Here is a 25,149-nt window from a genome sequence, read left to right as displayed (position 1 = left end):
GATGATTTTTTCCACATTTCCTTATGTTCATATTGCTACTTTTGTCCATTCAATGAGTTTTACATGAAAAGATTTCAGTAAACACTTAAAACGTTTTCCACAAAATATTCATCGAAAACACTTCACGTTAGAAATGTTCTGTCAGGGGCCAGCCCCGTGGCTTAGCGGTTAAGTGCGTGCGGTCTGCTGCTGGCGGGCCGGGTTGGGACCCCGGGCGCGCACCCACGCACCACTTCTCCGGCCATGCTGAGGTCACGTCCCACATACAGCAAGTAGAAGGATGTGCAACTATGATATACAACTATCTACTGGGGCTTTGGGGAAAAAAAAGGAGGAGGATTGGGAATAGATATTAGCTCAGAGCCGGTCTTCCTCAGCACAAAGAGTAGGATTAGCACAGACGTTAGCTCAGGGCTGATCTTCCTCACAAAAAAAAAAAAAAAAAAGAAATGTTCTGTCAAATACTAATCAGAGTCTTATGACCACTGATTTAGAATGTATTGGTTTTCGCCTGGTCATCGGAAATGTGATCTTGCACTCACATTGGTTCAGTGTTTTGTTAAGTCCACTGAAGTGTGACCAGCTTGTCTCACTCCCAGAAACTTGGGTGACAGCGCCATTTAACTCGTACATCTGAGGCTGTTTGGTTTTATTTCATAGGTCATATTTTTTAATTATTATTTTTCTATTGCTATAACATTCACATAACATACAATCCACTCTTTCAATCTTTTTAATGTTTACAACTCAATGTTTTGGGGTGTATTTTTAGTATATTTACAACGCCGTGCAACTGTCACCAGTATGTAATTCCGAAAAATTTCGATCACCCCAAAAAGAAATCCCACCATTGTTAGCAGTCATTGTAAATTCTCCTCACCAGTAATCCTCTTGCAACCATTAATCTACTTTCTGTCTCTGTGGCTATGTCTTTTCTGGAAATTACCTGCAAGTAGAATCATACACTATTGGTCTTGTGTGTTATAAGAATAAAATATTCTGGTTTCTATTTCACTGTCATGGCCAGAACGGATTGTTGTCCAATCCACTGGGGACATAAATTGGTAATGAATATTTTATCGGAGATACTTGTGTCATTCTTTCTTTGGTGATCAACAATCTCTTCTTGACCGGAATATTCACTCTAAGGGCATGAAGTTCTCCACGATGCCCCCATCTGTCTCCCAGTTCAAAATGTAGAAAAGAGCATGGGGTAAGTAGAAGACTTGTAGTGTCACACGGATCAGATATTATTGGCTGTTTCAATTTGAGACAGTGGGGACGGCTCCAAGGTGTATCCTATGCCTTCCTTTTTGCTAAAGTGGCCTTGTTACTGGAGGATGAGAGGGATGCATGTGAGGGAAGGAAGGGGGATGGAGCATCCGTCTTCTCCTGGCTCTTAAAGGATCTGACATGAGGTTCCAAGGTGACAGATACTCTGTGTGATGCCTCCCCAGCTCCAGGACCAAGTAACTCCCCAGAGACCAGGGAAGACGACTGGAGATGCTCTGATATCCCCCCCTCCTCTCTAGAGGTAAGAAGACCTCGGAAACTGCTGCTTTCCCATCGGCTGAACCAAAGCCAAATCCAGAGACATGATCCCCAATGTGGCCTCCAGAGAAAGGAGGACAGAACCCCACCTTCTGTCACAGCTGCTGCCCCACCCCCAAGGGAACCTCAGCCTCCATCCCATTCCTTTCCTCTCCCGCCCTCCTCTCCTTCCATAGCAATGTCCCAACCACATCCCCAGATCAGTTCCATTTACATTGTTAAGATGATTACTTCCCAAAGCAATCTGCAGGTTCAATGCAACCCCTAGAAAAAACTCAATGTCCTTTTTTTTCTTCTTCTTCCAGAAATGTAAAACTTCAGTCCCAAGTTCATATGGAATTGCAAGGGAATCTCAATAGTGAAAAGAAACTTGAAAAAGAAGGACAAAGTTGGAAGCCTCACCCTTCCTGATTTTATTTTTTTTTATTTTATTGTTTTTGTGTGTAGGGAGATCAGCCCTGAGCTAACATCTGATGTCAATCCTCCTCTTTTTTGCTGAAGAAGATTGGCCCTGGGCTAACATCCGTGCCCATCTTCCTCTACTTTACATGGGACGCCGCCACGGTGTGGCTTGACAAGCGGTGCATCAGTGCACACCCGGGATCTAAATCCCGGGCCACCAGCATCGGACCACATGCACTTACCCGCTACACCACCCAGCTGGCCCATCACACTTCCTGATTTTAAACTTACTACAAAGCTACAGTAATCAAAACAGTATGGTACTGGCATAAGGATGGACATATAGATCAATGTGATGGAATTGAGGTTCCAGAAATAAGTCCACAGATTTATAGCCCATTGATTTGTTGATGAGGATGCCAAGAGCATTCAATGTGGAAAGAAGTTTTCTGCGTGTGGCACTGGGTCGAATGGACATCCACAGGCAGAAGAATGAAGATGGATCTCTACCTCACACCATATACAAAAACTAACTCAAGTGGATGAAGGGCCTAAATGTAGGAAGTAAGCTATAAAAGTCTTAGAAGAAAACATAGGAGTAATTCTTCATGACCTTGGATTTGAAAATGTTTTCTTAGATATGACACCAAAAGCACAGATAAAAAAGAAGAAATAAAGGATAAATTGGAATTAATCAAAATTTAAAAGTTTTGTGTATCAAAGAACACTATCAAGATAGTGAAAATACAACCCACTATTGGGAATGGGAGAGAATATTTGCAAATCGTATATCTAACAATGATCTAGAATATAGTGTTCAGAATATATAAAGAATTCTTACAACTGAATAAGAAAAGGACAAACGACGCAATTTAAAGCAAAGGATTTGAATAGATATTTCTCCAGAGTAGATATCCAAATGTCCAACAAGTGCATGAAAAGATGCTCAGTCATTTTTTAAGGGAAATTCAAATCAAAACTACTAAGAATGACCACTTCACATCCACTAGAATTTTGATAATTTTTTAAAATGGAAAAAATTACTGTTAGCGAGGGTGTGGGGAAACTGCAACCCTCACACTTTGCTAATGAGAACGTAAAATGGTGCAACCACTGTGGAAAACTGTTTGTCTCTTCCTCAGTAAGTGAAACATAAGATTACCATGTGCACAAGCAATTCTACTCCTGGTATATTCTCAAAAGAATTGAAAGAGTTGTTCAATAACTTGTATATAAACATTCATTGCAGCATTATTCACAAGAGTCAAAAGGTGGAGACATCACAAAGTCCATCCATTGATTCATGGGTGAACTAAATGTGGTATATCCATATAATGAAACACTGTTTCTTATGAGAAATGAAGTATAGATACATTACAACATGGATGAATGTTGAGAACATTGTGACAAGCGAAAGAAGCCAGACACAAAGAACCACATACTGTATCATTCTATTCATATGAAAAACCCCAAATCAGTAAATACATTGAGACAGAAAGCAGATTAGTGGTCTCCAGGGGCTGGGAGGAGGGTGGAATGGGCAGGGATTGCTTAATGAGTATGAGGTTGTCTTTAGGCGTGATGAAAATATTCTGGTGATGGTTACACAACATCTTGAATGTACTAAATGCCACTGAACCTTACAATTTAGAATGCCTAAAATGATAAATTTTATGTTATGTGTATTTAACCACAAACATATAAAAGAAAAGTAAAAACATCTGAATGGGGGGCAGTGGTGTCCAGAGAGCAAAAGGAACTATCCACACGACTGGCGCTGACCCACTTGGTCTGTTTCTTTACTTCTGTTGCCGGAATGAGACTTTCCCTGAGCATCTTCACTTTATAGTGGGATTCTGACTCCCATCTGCTTGTGCAGAGTGGAGGCTGGTCTAGTTCAAGTAAATCTAAAACTCTTGATCTATTCAGTCCTGAAACAACTCGTTCCATTCTCATTGATGATCAAAAACCACACTGGGCCTGATTCTCAAGTGTCTTTCTTGACACTTGTGCTCAGCAGAAGATGTCTAAGGTGCTGTCAGGATGTAAAGGGGGAACTGACCTCAGCCCCGGGGGTCAGAGACGTTCCAGAGAGGGTGACATTTAAACTGAAAGCTGGAGAGTGAATAGAATGCACGTGAAGAGAGTGGGGAGAGAGTCAGACAAGAACCGTCATGCACGAACCCTGGAACATGTGGCTGTGGGGGGACCACAGACCCTGAAGTTGAGGTGCAGAAAGTGGGGAGAGTGTGGGCCTGCAGCTGGGGGATGTGGGGGTTGAGCCATGGGAGACATCTTGGCTTGTAATAAGGAGTTGCAATAAGTCGAGGGTGATGGGGAGCCACGAAGGGTATACAGGACACTTGGCATCCATCCCACCCACTCAGGGCCTCCCTGTCCTCAGAGGCTGGGCAGCTTCAGACAGCCTTTCCCAGAAGGCCTTGCAGCTGGGGTTCTGGATGCGTCTGAAGCTCTGAGCAGCACAGCCATGGAGTCACCAGGTGTTTCCCCAGCAGCAACCACATGTCGAGGCAATAGCTTTGAGGTGCCAAGAGGCTGCTTGGGCTGCAGCAGTGATGTTCAGATCCCTGAGTCACACAGCAGTGCTGTCTGGGCATCATTCGTGGAGGCCAAGTCTAGAGCCTGCTCCTCCAGCGCCTCCTCTGACAAGTTGGCTCTTAACTTATTGCCAAATTGACCTCACTCCAGTGGGACTCCAATGCACATTCAGAGGAGCTCCAAGAAGGAACCAACAGGTGGGCCTCATACCCACAATCTGTCCCCTCCATTAGGGTTCTATTCTGTTCAGAGTCGTGCATTTGAAATGAAATCAAAGCTGAGCAGTCAATGGCACAAGCTTTTATTCAATGGCCAAAGAATGGAGAAGTAGCAACTAGGGTCACAAATCAACTTCTCAGCTCATGGGGCGTGCAAGCAGCTGTTATAAGGGGTCCAGGTAACGAAGGGGAGGAAAATTCATAGGTTTCAGAGAAATGGGCAGGCTTTTCTGGGGATCAAGGGTGCCACCTCTTTTATTTCCGTGTTTGGTCATATTCTGCCATTGCCATGGCAATTGTAAACTGTCATGGCGCTGGTGGGTGTGTGATGTAGTACGGTAATGCATTACAATGAGCATATAATGACCTGCAGGGTCTATGTCAGGTAAAGTCAGACGGCCATGTTGCCTTCAACTGGTGTTAACTGGTTTAGACTATGTGTCTCAGTCATCTCCTCCTTTCTCTCATTGTGCTTTCCTGTAAACTAACAAGAACATGTCAGGCGTGTTCTGAGCAGGGCTGCGGTTACTGGCTTATGGGGTTGGTGGGCTGGGTAACAAACTCACTGTTTGACTTGGGGGATCCAATCAGAGCTGGGATCAGGCCAGACCATCCATCCTTTGGCCACCAGAAGTCCCTTTACAGGGAGCAGGGGTCAGTTCCTGAAAGTCTGATAATGTTATTGGAGCAGAAGGGTGACACATCCTCCTCCTCAGCTAGCAGAGGAGGACCTTCTGGCTCTGGGGAGCCCCAGCCCCTCCTCCTGCATACCTGACATTCTCTCTGTACACCTGAAAGTCCACTACCTTCCTGCCTGTCCCCTGGGAGGGGCTCCCTGAGGCCAGGTGGAAATAACACCCAGATGCTGACAGGAGGGACATTCAGCCAAATTTTTCCTGGGGAAAGGAGAAGCCAGTGGAGAATCTGGTAAGAGCAGGAAATGCCAGCGTCCTCTGGGGTTTCCCATCCAGGAGCCCAGCTCTGCCAGCCCAGACCAGGAGCCGCGGGAACGTCGACCGGTGTCTTGTGCAGGGGAGTCTGAGAGCAGAGCCTGCCTGTCCTTCCTGGAGGGGCTGGGCAGGGGGCTGGAGGCCCCTGGACTGGGATTCAGGAGTCCTGGGCTCTGTTGCAGCCTGTGTCACTGACCCACAGGAGAACGTTGGGTCAGTGTCCTGCTTGGATCCAGGGAACAGGAGGAGAGAATAAAACAAATGGCTGTTGGGGATCCTACAATGACTGCCAAGAGGGCCAGAACCTTCTTTAGCCATCAGAGGAAGCAGAGTCCCAACACCAAATGATGGCTTCAACCAGAACAGGCCGGGTCCTACCTCACAGATCCAGGCTGTCATGTAGAAGACAGAGCTGTCCCCAGACCGTGAGGTCCCACGGTAGACACAACAGGGTGGGGGTCTCTGAGGGAGCTGGTGGTGGGATTAGACGGGACTGTGTGCAAAGGTTTTCATGACAGCTTGAGAAGGGGCAGAAGCAGGATGCAAACCCATAAGGATTTGTCTGGCCCCAAAGCCTTAATGCTGTTGAGTAGTGACTCTCAGTGTCCAACATCTGAGGACCAGCCACTGCCCTCCAGCACAGCCTCTGAGCCCCTGCCCTGTCCTGTCTCCCTCCACATTCCTGCCTCAGAGCCTGACTCAGCCACCCTGAGACCAGGCTCCAGGCTCCAGCTGGGCTCCTCCCTCCCCAGAGACGCCAACCCCCACCCTGCCCTGGGCAGTGTGCTCCTCTCTCTCACCCTGGCGCCAGGCTCCACCTCACCCTCCTCACGGCAGAGACAACCAGGCTGGGTGCCAGGCCCGCCTGCAGCCTCCCAGGAAACACCTGGAACCCAGGAAATGACAGCTGGACCCCTTCCTGGATGACATGATGGGTAGTTTAAGGCAGCGGCTTTTGCGAAAGGAGGAGGTGAGCCCGTACCAGAGCCGTCTCCATCCCTCTGCTTGCTAACTGTTTGGCCTCCAGTCCCCAGGAAGAGCTGATATCACAGCATTCTGTGTGGCACACAAGTCCAAAAGAAAGTTTCCTGAAACAATAATCGATAAGCTTCTCTCTAGTGCACGCTCTTCTATTTTTTAATCTGTTTTTTCTTTCAAATTATGAAAACCTAACAGCTATGAACTATTCAAGTTTTTTACAACCTAATAGAGGTCTGGAAACCACTGTTCTACCTGCAGCTGTAGGGACAGGAGGCTAAAAGAGCAGAGAGAGATGGGGCTGGGCGGGGCGAGTGCCGCCCCCACTCCCCATGGAGAGAACTCAGACATTCAGGAATCTGTCAATTGCACAGTTCTTTCTGCTACAGCAGCCTCCTGCCTGGTCCCCTGTCTCCTGTGTCCTCCCTCCTGTCCCCCCCCTCACAGCAGACAGACACGGGGATATTCCACAAATCCGACCACTTCCATCTCCTGCTTCTGACCCATCTATGACTCCCAGTGCACTGAGGATAAAATCCACAGTCCTCACGGAGGCCCACAAGGTGACCACCCCTGCCGCCTGTGGGAGATCAAAATTTGGCCACCCTGAAATAGATCTCTTTACCTTGATTGTTTTCTCTGAAGGACATTTGACCTCCCCCACTAACTGCCTAAAGAATTTGACATGGTGGCTCCTTCCTGGAACAGATCTTCTATCATGATGGCTATAAAGATAATGTAGCATAGAGGTTACAATAGCAAAGGCACCAAGCCTCTTTTATCAAAAAACTCTGTCTCTCTCTGACCACATTATCTATAGATGACCCCAAAAAGAATTGACCTCCTGCCCTCTGAAGTCCCAGGCCACTACCCATCCCCAACACGCTCCTCGCCTTTAGCTGCAATTCTTAAGCAAGCAGCTTAGACAGAGGGACGAGTTGCTCATTTCTGAGTTTCTCCCATGTATACATGTTATTAAACTTGGTATTATTTTCTCCTGCTAACCTGTCTTGTTGATTATTTGGCCAGCCAGAAGAACCTTAAAGAAAAGGGCAGAGGGAGATTCCCCCTCTTCCCCCGACACGCCCCTCTCCCTGCCTGCCCTCTGCCCTCCCAGTGCTCAGCCTCTCTGAAATAGTCACAGTTTTCTCCCTTTCTTAAAATCTCCTCTCACAAGTCCCCTCCTCCAGCTAAACACCCCTGACCCCCTGTGTATCCTGTCCAGCCCCACTCACTCTAGGTCATCAGCATCTGGGGCGGCCTCCACTGGACAGTAAGACTCAGAAAGACAGGGCCTGGGCCTAAGTCACCATGTGTCCCCAGCATCATGTAGCTCAGGGCTGAGCACAAAGCAGATTCTCAGGGAATATTGAATGAATGGTTGATGGAAGGATGGATGGATGGAAGGATGGATGGATGGATGGATGGATGGATGGATGGATGGAGGATGGATGGATGGATGATGGATGAAAGCACTGTTTTCCATGTGTGTCTGACTGGATGTTTGCATCTTCACATAGTAACTTCCCAGAATTTCTGCCTGAAGTGCTTTGCAAACCTCTTTCCCTTCCAGTTGTCTCCCCCACCCCTGTGTCCTCCTCATGTGATGTTTCTGCACAGCTGTGCCCCGTGGGGCCCCCCTGCTGGGGAAGGGTCCCAGCCTCCCCTTCTGACATGAGATGCGTCTCTCTCCTCCCCACCCCATCACCATGAATGTGGCCCTGAGGGACTTGGGTGATTTCTGGGCCTGGAGGGGTCTGCCCTCAGGGGCGTCCACTTGCTCCTGTCACGTTGGTCTTGAGGCCTGAGGCCCGTGGAGGCCCCTCGAGGCTCACTGTCGGCTTCCCTGGGCTTGCAGGCCCCAGACGCCTTCCCTTCTCACCTGCACAGCGCCCCCTACTGGAGCTCTTTCAGACCCCCCAGAATCCCCTCCCCTGGGGCCCCCCCCACACACACACACTCACCAAGCAACAGCATCTCTGCCACATTCCTTCTGCAGCCTCCTCCCTGACCCCCTGGCCTCCACCAGGCCCCAGACCCTCCCTCACAGCAGGATCTCGTCCCAAAGACCCTTTCCCAAGGCCCCCCAGCTGGACCTGGTGATGGTGAGACCCTCCTCACAGCAGTAGGATCTTGTCCTGGGCGAGACTGCAAGTTCCTCCTCTGTTCACAGCCTGCCTGCCAGGCTCACTTCCCTGGAGGAAAAGCCTCAGCCCTGACTGGTGACCTCCTTAGGGGGCTGAGACCCTCCCGCTTCCTTTACCTAGGGAAGAAAGGAGAGGAGGAGGGGCTTAGTCTGAGGGGAGGGGTGGAGGGGTAGGGAGACTCAAGTTCCACAACTCAGCTTGTGGGGAAGTGGCTTCTGAGCTCCACACACAGCAGACCCCACCCTGTTGTGGGACGGGGTCTCTCCTCAGCAGGGGCAGACACAGCTGGACAGACACAGGGCAGGGACTCAGACCGGCCTGTCCGTGGGTGGGGACACAGAGACCCTGAACACCCGGGACCAGACAGACTTCAGCCCTTCCCCGCCTCAGCCAGAGGGAATCTGGGACCCTTCGGTGCATACTAGGGTCCTGGGCAAAGCTGACGGCGAGTTTGCGTCCTTGGGAGGCTCTGGGGCTCACCGGAGACACAGAGTAAGGTGGGCTGGGCCTTAGGCTACGAGATGGAAAATGAAAGGGGAGGTTGGAAACTACAGGCTTTCAAATTGTCCACACAGACTGTGAAGGACCAGTGCCCCGAGGGACTCGAGGGTGGGTTTGGAAGCCTTTAACTGTTTTTATGTTAAGGAGACACAACCAGCTGCCACCCTGAAGATAATCAAGCCTCCCTACCAGAGCTCCGCCCATGACCTGCCTTAATTTTCATATGAACATCCCTTCAGGAGGAGATTAAGCCTTATTAGGGTGACCGGCAGTGTCTGCAGAAGCACGTTTTCCAACTGAGCCTGCGCAAGCAAATACCCGCCTCTCGCTTTTGAATATTCATTACCCAACTGGAATAAAAGTTCCTGCTTCCTTTGGAAATGATTCCTCATGGCCCTCTATTTGCTGCAAATACACCTTACTTTGTGAGACGACTTCCACTGGTGTAGAGTCTTATTTAACTCACCAGGAGGTGAGCCCACTTGGTTTGGTATCAAGACCTCTGGACGGGAATGGGGATAGGGTCCCCGGGGGGCCCCAGAGCCCTGAGCCACCTGCTGCTCCTGTTGCTGCTACTGGAGGAACCCCTGGGGTCCTGCACTGGTGAGCGCCTGGGCGGCGGTGGGGGATGGGGGGAGTCTGGGTGCGGATGGGGGACCGTGCTTCGTGTGGGGCTGGCGGGAGGAGAGGGGACGTTAGGACTTGTGGAGGGCGCGCTTGCAGGGGGCTCTACCAAAGGGGGCAGGAGTGTTTGAGGGGCGCAGTGCCGGGGAGAGGGGGATGTGGGGAGGGTCTGGCGGGTCCGCAGGGTGGTGGCGTGGACGCCATGTGTCCTGGGATGGAGGGTCCGCAGGGGGCAAGTGAGTTTCTGGGGGCTTGGGAGGCGCGGGCAGGGAGGACGATAAATGTTCTCCCGAGACACGTGGAGAGGGGGGCGGTCCTAGTGTCCGGGTCACTCCGTGGGGGCGGCGATGTCTGGATGGGGTGTCCCCAGGGAGCCAGATGAGTACCTGGGGCCCGTGGTGGGGGACGGTGAGGGTCTCTGGGGAGGGCAGGGAGGCAGGTGAGGGTCTGGAGGAGGCAGTGTGGGGGCCGGAAGTGTGGGAGGGCAGCTGCGATGAAATTACCAGTGAGTGAGGGAAGTAGCAAGGAGCATGTGGGTGGCCACAGAGGGGGATGGCGAGTGTGTGTGTGGTCCACGTGAAGAGGGAAGGAGATCAGCAGGAAAGCTGGTATTTGGGAGCAGTGGTGGGGGTGGTGAGTATCTGGGGTCCACACAAGGGGGCGGATGTCTGAGGGGCTGCAGTATGGGGGTGGTAAAGGTCTGGGGAGGTGAACCAGGAGGGAGGCAGGTGAGGGTCTTGGGTGGCATCAGATTTGGCTGGCCTTATGAAACATATCTGGGGTGCTCTCTCGTGTTCCAAATTCCGCTACAGTTTGTATAAGACTATTGTTTTAATCTTAAACCTTTGTTAGAATTAACCAATGAAGCCATGTGGGCCTGGAGTTTTCTTGCTGGAAAATATGTAATCATGGCCTTAATTTCTTAATATTTAAGGGACTATTGACTTTTTCTTCTTATATCAGCTTTGATAAGATGACTCTTTTTCTGAGAAATTTGTCCCTTGTTATTGTATGTAATTTTCTATTTCACTGATTTCTCCTTTTATCTTTATTGTATCTTTTGACTTTTGTTATGTATTTTATGTTTTTTTCTAATGTCTTGAGATTGAAGCTGAGAGGGTTCACTATTTAGTGTCTTTTTTTCTAACATCTGCATTTAAGGCTGTTACTTGCTCTGCAGTCACTACTTTAGCTGCACTCCCGAGGTGCGATATGGATTGTTTTCATTCTCATTCACTTCAAACTATTTTGTAATTTCCCTTACAATTTCTTCTTTGATCCATGGACTATATCAAGTGTGCTGTTTAATTTCCAAGCAATTGGGGGTTTTCTAAATATCTTTTTATTGTGTGTGTGAGGAAGGTCAGCCCTAAACTAACATCCGTGCTAATCCTCCTCTTTTTGCTGAGGAAGACCTGCTCTGAGCTAACATCTATTGCCAATCCTCTGCCTTTTCTTTTTTCCCCCCAAAGCCCCAGTAGATAGTTGTACGTCATAGCTGCACATCCTTCTAGTTGCTATATGTGGGACGCTGCCTCAGCATGGCCGGAGAAGCGGTGCGCACCTGGGATCTGAACCCGGGCCACCAGTAGCGGAGCGCGGGCACTTAACCACTAAGCCACAGGGCCAGCCCTAAATATCTTTTGTTTTAAATTGATTTCTAGCGTATTACCACAGTGGTCAGACAACATATTCTGAACGGTTTCAATCCTCTGACACTTGTTGAACCACTCTTCATGTCTCTGTGTGTGGCTGATTGTGGCAAACATTCCATCTGCACATAGAACGTTCCACATGCGTCAACTATGTCAAGTTGATTCTGTGGTTCAGACTGGGTACCTACGGGTTTTATGTCTGCTTGTACTCTGCTTATTGTGAGACAGGTGTTAATATCCTTCGAAGTGTTTTGGATCTGTCTCTCTTTTTAGTTTAGCTAATTTTGCTTTATGTATTCTAAAGCTTTGTTATTGGAAACGTGCAGATTTCTGATGGTGAAATCTCCCGCTGCATGGGCCTCTCTTTACTCTAACAGTCCTTTTTCTTAAATCCTGCTCTGATGTTAGTAGAGCGATGCCAGCCTTCTTCTGGGTAGAGCTTACATTTATATCATTTTTCCATGCTTTCCATTTCAGTCTGCTGATGTCTTTGTGTGACTCTTATAAGCAACATAAGTTGATTGTGTCATTTTTTTCTTTTAAGCCTATCTGATAACCGTATTCTTTCACATGGAGTTTTTAGTCCATTCACGTTAATGTAATTACTGTTATGTTTGGGTTTATATATACCATCTCGCTCTATATCTTCTCTTCAGCCAATCTATTTGTTCGTTTTTTCTCCTTTTCTTTCCTTCTTTTGGATATCTAGCTTTCTCAATACTCCATTTTTTTCTTCTATTAATTTGTTAATTGTACATCTCTTACTCTTCTCACAGTGGTCATTTTAGAGATTATAATATGTATTAGTATTGTAGTCAAGTACTAATTATGACTTTTAACAATTCCCAGATATTGCTAGACCTTTAAACTCCATTTCCCAGCCCCCCAAACTCTCACATTATTGTTGTCATAAACTTTAGTTGTACATACACTTTAAATTCCACAGAACATGAAAATGATGCTTCTGTTCCTTCAATATTCCTTGGATCTACTCACAGAGTTGGTCTTTGGGCTTCCTGCCTGCGTTTGCTTCTTTTGTTCTGGGATAATATCTCCTCTGCCTGAGGAGCTCCCATTGGCTTTTCCTTTAGTGCAGGCCTGATATCAGTGACTGTGCACATTTTTTTTTCTTAAACCATCTTTATTTTGACTTCCTTCCAGTATAGTATTTTTCCTGGTATGGATTTGTAAGTTGGTAATGATTTTATTTCAGCACTTGGAAGATGTCGTTTCATTGTGTTCTGCTTTCCATCATTTCTGTTCAGAAGTCAGCTCCGATGGTCTTATAAAATGCTCCCTAAAAGTAATATGTCTTATTTTCTCTAGGTGTTTTTATTTTCAATGTTTCTCTCTGTCTCGACTGTTCAATATCTTGACCATGATGTTCTCAGGTGGCTTTGTTTCTGTTTATCCTGCTTAAAGCTGAGAGCTTCCTGAACCTGGTGATTACCTTTCATCTGTTCTGGACAATTCTTGGCTATTATCTCTTTGAATAATGCCAGGGTTGCATTTTCTCTCTTCTCTCCTGAAACTCCAGTGATACAGATGAGAGGATCGCACATGTCACTTATGCTTAGCTTTCCCCTTTTCTCCATTCATATTTCTCTAAGCTTCTGTTTTTGTATATTACATTTTCCCGTGGTCCAGCTCACTAATCCTGTTTTTCTCTGTGTAATCTGCTGCAGATCCCATCCAATGAGTTCACAACTTCAGATATTGTGTATTTCATTTCTAGAATTAACATTTTATTTTTATATATTTCAGTTCTCTGGTGAAATATTCTTCCAAATATTTTGTTCATTTTCTTCTATTTTCTTAAACATGTTAATATTAAAATGTTTTTCTGCTAATGCCAACATTGGGATCGTTGCAGGTCGGCTCCAATTCTCTGGGATCTTCTCCATTTCTTGATTACCAGTATTGTATTCCTGACTCTTTAGAGGTCAACAAATTCACATTGACTCCTGGCCGTTACCTACATTACACCCGTCTTGGCTTCAGTTGATGTTATTTGCCGCCCAGGAAAGGTTGATTCTTTCCCTCACTTCAGTAGATACAAGGGCCTTATGACCTCAATTCACTCAGGATCGACCTGGTTCAGCACGAGGTCACAGTTCTAGTAGGATTCCGTAACTGGCGCTGTGGCCTTCACAGGTTTCAGCTGAGAGCCTGGCAGTTCTTCTCTTCTGGGTGTAGAAGACCGTGGGAAATTTCCCTTCTGCCTGTCGGAGGCTCCTAGTCCCCTGCCTTGTGCAGCTGTGATCTCAGTCATTTCTGCTTCTCTCTCTGCCCAAATATACTCCTGCTTTCTCTTCCACATCTTAACGCCTCTCTAATCTCTTTCCACCCTAATCTTTTTGCTGGACCGTCTATTGCTCTCATCCTGTCCATCACAAAACACTCTGCTTGGTTCCTTGCACTCCCCTCTGGGATGGGTCAGGACACAATAGCCTGATTCAAGTAACTCAAGACAGAGGCAGCTGTTAGAAACATGGAACTTGGCCATGTGAATCACCCACGTGTCCTCCTCCCTCAGGAACCCACACTCTCCGCTACGACCTCATGGCCCTGTCCCTGGACAGGCCTGGGAAGCCCCAGTTCCTGGCCCTGGGGTACTTTGATGATGAGGTTTTCTTGCGCTATGACGGCAAGAGCCACAAGGCAGAGCCCCTTGGTCTAGGGATCCAAACGGACTTGGGACCTGAGACCTGGGAGAGAGAGACCAAGGACCTGAAGGAGAAGGAGCGGCAGCTCAGACAGATGCTGACAGAGGTCATGGGCCAGCAGGGCCAGGGTGCGGGTGAGTGGGGGCAGAGCCATTGGCATGTGGGTCTGCGTCTGGTCCCTGCTCTGTTTATCTTGCAGCTGGGGGAGGGGAGGGCACAGCAAGGCTGGAATTGCACAGAGAGGTGAGGCCCCACTGAGACTGCACCAGGTTCCTCAGATGTGGGTGGAGGAGACGACATAACCCCTCTGGGTGGGAGTCCTGTTGGGTGGAGAGGTTCTGGGACAGTGAGGTGACGGGTCACTGCGTGGGGTGGGCCAGGCCTTCACTCCCTCCAGGCCACATTGGGCTGTGAGCTCCAGGGAGACAGCACCAGAGGCTTCTGGCGCTTGGGCTACAAAGGGCAGGACTTCCTCACCTTCGACTCACAGACCCTCACTTGGACGTTGGCCACGCCTTCAGCCCAGCACATCAAGAAGCTCTGGGAGACCCAAGGCCCCAGGGCTGATCTGGTTAAGGATTTCCTGTGTGTGACTTGTCCTGCCCAACTCTGGAGATACCTGGCCTCCTGGAGGGGCCTCCTGGAGCATACAGGTACTGACCTGGGCGGGAGGGTCCACCCACTGAGTCTACCCCTGGTTCCTACAAGGAAGAGAACTTTCCTCTTGTTTTCTGAGTGGCTGTCCTGCACTGGCCTTAGGCTAGTTGCTGAGTTGTGAGTGAATTGTCGGAGAAGCACACCCATGTGGGTGGGTGAGGGGTCTCCTCTGAACGCATTGCTGGTCAATCAGCTGGAGAAGTGGAGGGCCCTCAAATGTGGGCCCAGATCTCAGACCTCAAGCCCCAGGCAGGCAGGAGAGGGAAACCTTTTCTCTCCAAGACCCTCATTCTCTGGGATGTTGACTTGACGGGGAGAGACATCTAGGTTTGAACTCCTTGGCGGAGGCCCTAGGATGAAGCCAACCTCGTTGGAAGCCAAGATAGAACAAAATATTCCAGCTCTGGAGCAAGGGTCACATGTTCAAAGGCAAACCACCCAGAATCCTATTACCAGGGTCATTCCACTGCTGTTCTGCTTTCACTTTTAGAAAAGTCCACTTTAAAGTTTCCTCCTCATCTAAGTCTTGTGACATAAAATAAAATGAAAGAGTAGATACTGTGTGTGTGTGGGCAGGGGGTGTGTGGATGAAAATACCTATAATCAACCAGAGGTCTCCAGAGGAAGGTGAGGCCCAGTGCGAAAGAATCGGGCTGCGCCAGCTGGCCGTCCTTGTGGACAGTCCCTCCATCCCCCCAGAGCATGTGGAACCGATTCTGTTGGGAAGGAAGGAGGTACATCACCGAGGCAGGATTCTCACTCCCAGTAGACCAGAGCAGCCCCTTTGTCCCATCAGTACCTACAAATTCTTCAAAACCGTCTGCTGAGCATCCTCAGTGGATCCGATGGCCGCTGAGAGCAGGGAGTTCGTCTTCTCTCAGGCTATCCAGGTGGCCGAGGGCCGGACCCCCTCGGAGAGTCCTGGGGCTGTTGGAGCAGCGTGGGAGCCTCCCACAGTCCTCTCTCCACTGGGGACGTAGCCACCCTTTAGGGGTGGCTGGGGGTGAATGTGCACGGGTCATTTCGAAGGGCTGGCTGGTTCCTGCTCTTGGTTTCCCTGCAGTGGAAGGAGGGAGCCTCCTTGGCCTTGCTCAACTCTGCTTTGTCTCCCCCCAGATCCCCCGTCAGTGACTGTGACCTGGAGTAAGAACCTGCTGGGCAAGGTCCTCCTGAGGTGCTGGGCTTTTAGCTTCTATCCTCGGGGTGCCACCCTGACCTGGCTTCGGGATGGGGAGCCCATGCAGCAAGGCACCTTTGGGCCTGGGATCAGCCTGCCCAGTGGGGACGGGACCTACCAGACCTGGGTGGACACTCGGATCCTGCCCGGAGAGGAGCAGGTGTTCACCTGCCACGTGGGACACTGCGGGCTGAACACCACGGTCCCTGCAGTCTCTGGTGAGGAGCTGGGGGAGCCCTCGGGGTCCAGGGAGCTGGAGGCAGAGTTGGTATAGGTTCCTTGTGTGAAGAAGGGCCCACTGGGTATAACTGAAGCCCATTTCATGGTGACCTCCAGGAACTCAAGGTCAGAGGGCTTCCTGTGCGGCTGTTCCTGCTGCGGCTCCTCTCGCTGTGTCCACTGTCGCTGCTGTGCTGTGTTTGGTGGTGGTCGAAGCCTAGATGAGGAAGCACACAGAGGATGCGAGAGCCCAGGTGAGAAGCACATGGGACAGAGAGGAGGACGGATCTGATTCTTTTCTGGGTGGTGAGTGGAGACAGCTCTCTTCCTGCTAAAAACAAGGCAACAGGCCCTAAACGGAGTCCCTTATGTTAAGTCCCACGTCATCACCAAAACAAGATTTCACTCAGTGACAGTTTCAGCTCTCCCAGAAATGGAATCTTAAACGCCTCAACCAGGAATCTGCTCAGCACTAGTCAGGTCATCTCCCTGATAGACCCCAGCCATCCCCTAAAGGAAGGTGACCTTGCAATAACCAAGCTGCCTTTTTGCCTAACATAACTTCCTTGTTCCTGCTCCCTTCTGCCCTAAAATCTCTTGCCTTGGACAGCTCTTCGGAGATCCTTTCTATAGGCTAGACAGGATACTGCCCGGTTCATGAATCTTTGAATGAAGCCAGTAAGATCTTTAAAATTTACTCAGTTGAATTTTGTTTTTTAACATTTCTTACCCAGGAACAGGAAAAGAATAGACAAGCCATCTTCCTGCTTCCAGGATGAGGGAGATGAGGTGTGTATTACGAAAACTGGCTAAAAAACAAAAAAGATAAAGACCCAACCATTTATCCTGCCTTTCCAATTCACATAAGAACTGGACCTCAAGATATTCACTTAGTTGAGAAAGAGAGGTTTTTTTTTGTATAGAAGTAGTCCAAATAATAAAGATAGAAAAACAAAGGCAGAGTGACATTATTACCACTTTGTGAGCCTAATGAATGAATGGATCTCAGCCGTAACCATCCATGGCTGCCACATGGCCACTGGAGAGACAGCTTGATGTTGTGCACTTCCTGGTGGAAAGACCCTTGATGTCACTCCATCATCGATTTACTGGAAACAGGAGGCAATTGACCGGAAACAGAGAATCAAGTTCAACCACATGGTGGACAGGTCCTTGGTGAAGGCACATTTTTTGTGGAAAACTACAGGAAAAACTACCTTATTCCTTCACCAAATAAACTGTCAGGAAACAAACAAACAAAAAAAAACATGGAGAGGGTACCTGAGGGTTACTGTATGTATTTAATATGATTACCTTTCCACTCTGTTATGAGAAGGAGTTAATCTTGTCAATTTGCTGTTTTCTTGTTTAACCTGAGGGGGGACTCAAGGGTCGCAAGGATTCATGAGCTTGTTTTACAGAAGAAGGAGAATGCCTTCAAGGAAGTTACCAGATAACCAGCCCCCAGCTGCCGTTGATGTCCAAAAGTCAGATTTCCCAAGGGCTCATCAGGAGTGACCCCTTTGTTTCTCTGAAACTCCACCTCCCAAGCCCCTTAGCTCCATAAAACCCCCTGCTTTCTTCTCTTGTTAAGGTAGATTTGAGAGAACTTATCCTCCCACCTTCTTGTTTTGGCCAATTCGAATAAACCTTTCCCCACCTCCAAGCACTGATTTCTCAGTGATTGGGTGACTGCACATCAGGCACACAAACTTGAGATTAAGAGGTTCGGTATTAATTTTGGTGAGCCACCAGGAGTCTCATGCCTGTGGCTGGCCGGTCTCCTGGTGAGGGTTCGAGTGATCAGTGGCCCCCAGCAGCTGCCCGGGCTTCTTTGCCCAGGGGCCTTCCCCTGCTGCTCCATTCTTCCTGCTGGTGTCAGCCAGCCTCAGCGAAATGCTTACTTGGAGTGGAGAAATGCATTGGACTTGGGTCTGCTTTTGATTTTGCATTTGTCAGGCGTCGGATTTTATCTTTGCGTGGGTGCATTGGTCTTGTGTGCAAGTCAGCTATGAGGAACACTAAATTGACCCCTACCTCTAGCCCCCTCGGTTATATTCTCCAAAATTTGGAGACTTTTAGCTACAAGCCCATGAAAAGGAAAAAGGACATATTCTGTTATAACATCACATGGCCACAATGTTCTTAAGACTCTCGAGAAAACTGCCAGATCATGGATCCTTAAATTGGAAAAACCTCTAAATTGGATAAATTTTTAGAGAGCTCTCATCATAATTGTTTTCTTGGTACCTATGAAAAGACCAAATTAAAAAGGAAATACAAAAAAAAAATAATGACTAGCCTTAAGACTGACTCAGGCTGCAATTAAATTGAAAAAATGTAAACGTATAAGAATTGATAAGATTATAAAGGTTGGAATGTTTGAGATAATTTTATATAAAGAGATTATATCAACTTTGCTTGAGTGTGTTTTGAAAATTGACATTATGTCTGGGTGAGAATGCCTCCCCTACCTAATATTATAAGACGTGTGGGTGTAGTCCTAATGAAAGCTATGATTGGAGGTATAAGAGTTGGTGGAATTGAGTGATTACAGCTCTGGCATGATTGTGTTATAAATTGTATTGTGGGGATGGACATTGTGTCTCACTGGGGGAAACATTCCCCCAGTATTGATATTGTAAAACAGCATATAAATCTGCCCCTCAGACAATGTTAATTAAACGTACTAAAGGAAGTCAATAGGGTTGCCTGAGCCCATACAGTGTGAGATGTTTTTCTATCTGCTGATTATAGCGAACATTAAGAGCTCTTTTTAACTGTTTAAAGTAAGTGAGCTTTGGCAAATTAAAGCTTGTTTAAGTTTGTCGGTTTGATTGAAATAGGCATGTCCTCATTTTCAGAGAGATTCGGGGAAAGGACTCTGACACTTACTCTAGAATACAAGTTTCTGATGAACTTTCAGATCATGAAACTGAACTGAGTGAGAAATTACAGAACTCTAAGGGAAAAACTGATGACTTCATGAAACTGCTAACAAAAGATAGTTATGGGACTAACTGAACTGATGACGATGACTATAATTTTTATGACTTTCATTTGAAATATTGCCGATTTTTTAATGTTTTGTTTTTTCAGATTTAAGAAACCTTTTTCTCTTTTCTCTTAAGCTAAGTATGGCTTATAGCAGTTTGCAAATTATATCTTTGTAAGCAGAATTGAAACATTTATCTTTTTCTCCCTACCTGATCCCTCCCAAATTTAGAAATTCTTAGTGAGTGAATATTCTTATTCTCATGGCAATATAGTTATTTGCATAAGTTCAATAAGAATCTGTTCTCCTTGTAATGGGTTGCAATTGGAAACATTGGTAATATTACCAAGGTGTGACTGGATGTCACATTTGAGAAAAACATGGATAGACTCTGATTTGACCAGATGGCTAAGGGAGAAAGATTGACTTTATGAAATAAAGCCCCTTGGAAATACTGGTCTGGTATCTCGCTTATAGGGTTCCCAGCAACCTTACGAGGTGAGTAAAGAAGGTCACTTCCCTGGCAGGTGCAAAGAACTTCAGGATATTTTGGGGAATCACAAGAGAAGAGAGGAAATCACTCAAATCTATGGGTTTTGCAGAGGGAGTCTGATAACAAGTCTTTGGATTGGCTTTCCTGGCCTTGAGAGGCCTTTAAAGTTTTTTCTGAGATTCCTTATAAAAAGTTGCAGCAAAGTAGATTTAAAAGAATCTATATGATCAATTGCTATTCTTGCTGTACTTATGTAAATAATTGGGCCACACCAACCAATTAGTCTTAATTTGGTTATCTTTGGTAAAAAAAATAGAGGGTGATTTCAAAGAGAAAAGTTATGTTTCAGTAGAAACGATAATACACACTCGTGGATATTAGATTCTAGTTCTGTAAATTGTCTTTGAGGTTTCTGTTTTCTATCTGTAACTGGCTGTTATGCTTCCTCATTGACTTTGACTCCCAAGCCTAGAAAGACAATTGGATTATTAGAATTTCTCAGATGTTGGCAAAGGCAAGTAATCTTTCCAGAAGTTGGATATGTCATCCCAAAACTTATTCAGTGCATGACCATGAGGACCCCTTGATAATTTTTGTTTATATTGTCTAGACTGGTTTTTAGGCCTGTTCTCTTGGATTCCACAAGGGATTAGATCTATTCTTCAGGAACTATTAAAATTTGAGTTGTCTACAGTTCTTATTCTTCTGATTTGATATATGATGATAAAATGTGCTTTCAAATGTTGTACTAAAACTGTTGAACAAGGTGCAAAAATTTTAATAATGCAAAATATAATCCAATGTCCAAGTGTTTTCAATCTAAGGTTGAAAATTTTCATTCCTCAGTTTCCCCATCTTCACCCCCTTTCCAGAGGAAGTAGCCAGAATGATTGACACCTCCCTTCCTACAAGAATGAGGAAAGGAAAAAAGACGATGGGGATTGAAGCCATGTACCTGAGGGTTACTGTAAATACTCAGTAAGATTACCTTTCCACCTTGTTATGAAAAGAAGTTAATCTTGTCAATTTTCTGTTTTCTTGTTTAACCTGAGGGGTGACTCAAGGGTCACAAGGATTTATGAGCTTGTTTTACAGAAGAAAGAGAATGCCTTCAAGGAAGTTATGCTCACCAGATAACCAGCCCTCAGATGCCCAGAAGTCAGATTGTCCAAGGGTTTATTGGGAGTGAAACATGGATTCCCCTTTGTTTCTCTGAAACTCCTCCTGCCAAGCCCCTTAGCTCTACAAAAGCCCCTGCTTTCTTCTCTTGTTCAGGTGAATTTGAGGGAACCTATCCTCCCCGCCTTCTCGTTTTGGCCAATTTGAATAAACCTTTCTCCATCTCCAAGCACCAGTGTCTCAGTGATTGGCTTACTGCACATCGGGCACACGAATGTGAGATTAAGTAGTTTGGTGTCAGACAGACTAAAAGGTGTTTAATAGACATGTCAACTGATTGAATGTCTGGATTTAATTTGGGTTTTTTGTTTTTTTCTTTTTACTTTTTTTGCTTTTATTGAGATATAATTGACCCAGAGCATTGTATAAATTTAAGGTGTACAGCATAATGATTCTACTTAGATATATCATGAAATGATTACCACAATAAGCTTGGTTAACATCCATCATCTCACATACATACCAAAAAAAGAAAAACAGTTTTTTCCTCATGATGAGAACTCTTTGGATCTACTTACTCTCTTACCAACCTTCAAATACCCCATGCAGCATGTTCACTGTAGTCATCCTGTTGTACGTTACACCCCCAGCACTTATCTATCTTATAACTGGAATTAACCACCTCCATTCAATTCCCACACGCCCCTGTCTGGACCTAATGTGGATATTGATTCCGAAGAATACAGTGCCAAGGAGAGAGGCTTTAGGTTAAACCAGCCCTGTTGGTACTCAATTTGGACTTGCAGCCTCCAGAACTGTAAGGAAATAAATTTCTGTTGTTTAAGTCACCCAGCCTGTGGTATTGTGTTATGGCTTCCCTAGCAACCTAATACAAATGGGAAAATGGAAAAGAGAAAGGGGAACCACGAACAGGGCTGGGGGCAGGAGGCCGGGCCCAGCACCACAGACTGAGGGAGACGACATTGTCTGATGTGGAATGGGGCTGGCTTGAGACTCGGCAAAATACCACAGGACACGGAGTCCCTCAGCCCCCAGGAGACCTGTTGGACCCCTCTGAGGGCAGGGTCCTGGGGAAGAGCAGGCTTTGCAGAGAGGCCTCTCGTCTGGATCCCAGAGGAGTGAGTGACCTCCTCATGCCTCTGTTTCCGCCCTATAAAACAGGGATCATGGGGCCAGCCCAGTGGCATGGTGGTTGAGTTCACATGCTCTGCTTTGGCAGCCCGGGGTCATGGATTTGGATTACTCAGTGCAGACCTACACCCCACTTGTCAAGCCATGCTATGGCGCTGTCCCACATACAAAATAGAGGAAGATTGGCACAGATGTTAGCTCAGGGCCAATCTTCCTCAAAAGAAAAACCACATCATGTAGTACCTACCTCACCGGGTTGATGTGAGAATTAAAGGATTCAAGGTGAATGGGCTTTGAACAGCACTTAGTACATAATTGCTCCCTAAATGTACGTGATACGTCTCCACTCCCTTGAGAGGGTGGAGGATGATAGGCAGCTCAGAATTTAGGAAGACCGCCACCTGAAAACTGACCAGAGACGAGACCCTCCCACAATTGTCAGGTGCAAGGACACTGTCACGGTTGGAAGCCACATTGACACAGACCACAATGGAGCCCTTGGTGTATGCCAGGCCTTGATGCCAGCCTGGGGAAGGAGCAGTGGACTGAAGAGACGTTGATAATAACACCTGGAAGGTGCCTCAGTTACCTCCTGCTGTCTAACAAACCACCCCATACTTAGTGCTAACAAACAACCACTTTGTCATTTCACAGTGAGTCACAGAAAAATGGTTAGTGAACTCGGGAATGGAGAAGGCTTTGGGCCAAGGCTCATGGGCTCATTAGCTAAGAGCCACTGACTTACAGTCAAGTCTTCCCAAGAAAATAGTTCAGCTCTTACAACCTCCATCCCAGGCATTTCCTGGGGAGGCTGCAGGTGGGCTGGGCCCCAGGCATGATTGTCTCTGCCAAAAAGCGGTGTGAGGTCAGGCTGCAAGAGGTAAGCATGTTCCCCAGGGCAGGGTTGGGGTTCCCAGCTCTGATGTGGGAGGATCCTGGTCTCTCAGGGCAGCTAAATCAGGCCCTGGGGCAGGAAAGAGGAGGGAGATTAGGACAGGATGGGCGTCTAGGAGGCTGTGCTGATGGGAGAGCAGCGGGGGCCAGGCCAGGCTCTGAGAGCCACAAATTGATAGCAATGAAGCTTTGGAGTCAACAGTCCTGAGTTCAAATCCTGTCCCTGCACCTTCCTCGAGGCTCCAAGAAGCCATTTGCAAGTACTACCTTCCATCTCCGTGTATAAAGAGAAAGACTCCATTTTTGATGCTAGACACTGACAGCTTCAGTCCCTCACCTCCCATTTCTGCTGGACATGGGCAGACCTGTAAGAGAGCCCACACGCTCCCTCCCTTAGAAAATTTGTTCTTGTTTAGATGGTAATCTCTCCCAAATAGATCTAAAGATTCAACATTATCCTTACAAAAACCCAACCCCTCTTTTTGCAGAAATTGACAACCAGAACATAAAATTCATGATAAGCTAGGTGCCCAGAATAGCCAACACAATCTTGACAAACAAGGAAATACACGGAGGACTTGCACCTCCTGGTTTCCAAACTCATGACTAAACTATTGTGGGAGATCAAAATTGTCCACCCTGAAATATATCTCTTTATCTTGATTATTTTCTCTGATGGACATTTGACCTCCACCACTAACTGCCTAAAGGAATTTAACTCTGGGTATGGACAGGGTCCTCACTAAGCCCATTATTGTCAAAGTTCTGTTTACCAAACATTTAGATTTGTAAAGATATCTCGCACTCTGTACTGGGAAGAGCGGAGATGACCTTATCTCTGGACACTCTTATCAGTACGGAAGGAGAAGACTTAAATCTGCATACCCTTGATTGCTGTGATTTCCGGTAATCCCCCATAGCTGCCTCCCCCTGCACCCCCAACATCCTCCTTTGTCTTTAGCTGAAGATAGGATTTAAGATGAGAATCTCTGCCATTGTTGAGAAACTCAGTTTCCCTGGTTTCTTCCATGTATACATGTTATTAAACTTGGTATTATTTTCTCCTGATAACCTGTCTTTTAATTATTTGGTCAGCCTTAAGAACCTAAAAGAAAAGGGCGGAGGGGGATTCTCCCTCTTCTCCAACACTGCAATAATCAGGACAGTGTGGCACTGGCATAAGGGTAGACATACATTTCCATGGAATATAATTGAGACGCCAAGAATAAACTCTTACTTTTATGGTTAATTGATTCCCGGGAGCCATGACAATTCAGTAGAGGAAAGAATAGTGTTTTCTACAACTGGATATCCACATGCAAAACAACGAGGTGGACTTTTACATCACATCATGTTAAAAATTAACCCAAAATGGATCAAAGAAATAAAGGTAAGAGCTAAAACTATAAAACTCATAGAAGAACCATGGGATTAAATCTTCATGACCTGGAGATAGGCAATGGTTCGTTAGAACACACCAAAACCATAGAGCAATAGATAAATTGGACTTCATTAAAATTAAAAACTTTGTACTTCAAAGAACACCATCAAGAGAGTGAAAAGTCATCAAAATGAAAGAAAATATTTGCAAATCCTATACTTGATGAGGGAACTGTATCTAAAATATAATAAAAACTCTTACTAGGACTGGCCTCGTGGCCAAGTAGATAAAGTTCCATGCACTTTGCTTCAGTGTCCCAGGTTTGCATGTTCGGATCCCGTGCACAGACGTACTCCACTCATCAGCCATGCTGTGGTGGCGTCCCACGTATAAAACAGAGAAAGACTGGCACAGATGTTAGCTCAAGGTGAATCTTCCTCGTCAAAAACAACACAACACAAAAACTCTTACCAGTCAACAATAAAAAGCCAAATAACCAATTAAAAAATGGATAAGGAATTTACAGACATTTCTCCAAAGATAACGTACACATAGCCAAAAAACCCATGACAAGATAATCAACATTTAGTCATTAGGGAAATGCAAATAAAACCTATAATGAAATACCTCTTGACACCCACTTATACAAGAATACTCAGCAGAATTATTCATAATAGCCGCAAATGTGAAACAACCCAAATGTCTACCAACTGGTGAACGGGTGTTGTGTGGGTCTCAGCCTATTGATAGTGATGCTGCAGGGCAGGAGTGCCTGACACACTCGCCTGGGTCCGTATTACTTGTGCTGAGT

The 25,149-nt window shown here is 46.7% G+C and overlaps 2 protein-coding genes across 3 annotated transcripts in view; one reads left to right on the top strand and one right to left on the bottom strand.

Moving 5' to 3' along the window:
- LOC131397039 (MHC class I-like protein MILL2) overlaps positions 1-25,149 on the bottom strand; it is a 313,559-nt gene that overhangs the window by 252,198 nt on the left and 36,212 nt on the right. The window lies entirely within an intron of this gene.
- LOC131397035 (MHC class I-like protein MILL1) lies at positions 9,667-16,662 on the top strand. 2 transcript variants are annotated; one of them, XM_058529657.1, is made up of 3 exons: positions 9,667-9,909; positions 16,025-16,303; positions 16,422-16,662. In XM_058529657.1, exons 1-3 carry the CDS (start codon positions 9,819-9,821, stop codon positions 16,523-16,525), a joined length of 474 nt encoding a protein of 157 aa, XP_058385640.1. In that variant the 5' UTR covers positions 9,667-9,818; the 3' UTR covers positions 16,526-16,662. The 2 variants fall into 2 exon arrangements, with proteins under 2 accessions (XP_058385640.1, XP_058385638.1); XM_058529655.1 differs by lacking the exons at positions 16,025-16,303; positions 16,422-16,662 and adding exons at positions 14,122-14,385; positions 14,632-15,476.

Source organism: Diceros bicornis, chromosome 34 (genome assembly GCF_020826845.1).
Source record: "Diceros bicornis minor isolate mBicDic1 chromosome 34, mDicBic1.mat.cur, whole genome shotgun sequence".
NCBI classification, from domain to species: Eukaryota; Metazoa; Chordata; class Mammalia; order Perissodactyla; family Rhinocerotidae; genus Diceros; species Diceros bicornis.
This window is presented reverse-complemented; position numbering and strand designations above follow the sequence as displayed.

What these genes read in the sequence shown, in the direction of transcription:
- LOC131397035 (XM_058529655.1), top strand. Translation starts at nt 9,819, where the DNA reads ATGGGGATAGGGTCCCCGGGGGGCCCCAGAGCCCTGAGCCACCTGCTG. An exon ending in ACCCCTGGGGTCCTGCACTG is followed by an intron (nt 9,910 to 14,121) that starts GTGAGCGCCTGG and finishes CTCCTCCCTCAG; the next exon opens with GAACCCACACTCTCCGCTAC. An exon ending in CCAGCAGGGCCAGGGTGCGG is followed by an intron (nt 14,386 to 14,631) that starts GTGAGTGGGGGC and finishes GGGGTGGGCCAG; the next exon opens with GCCTTCACTCCCTCCAGGCC.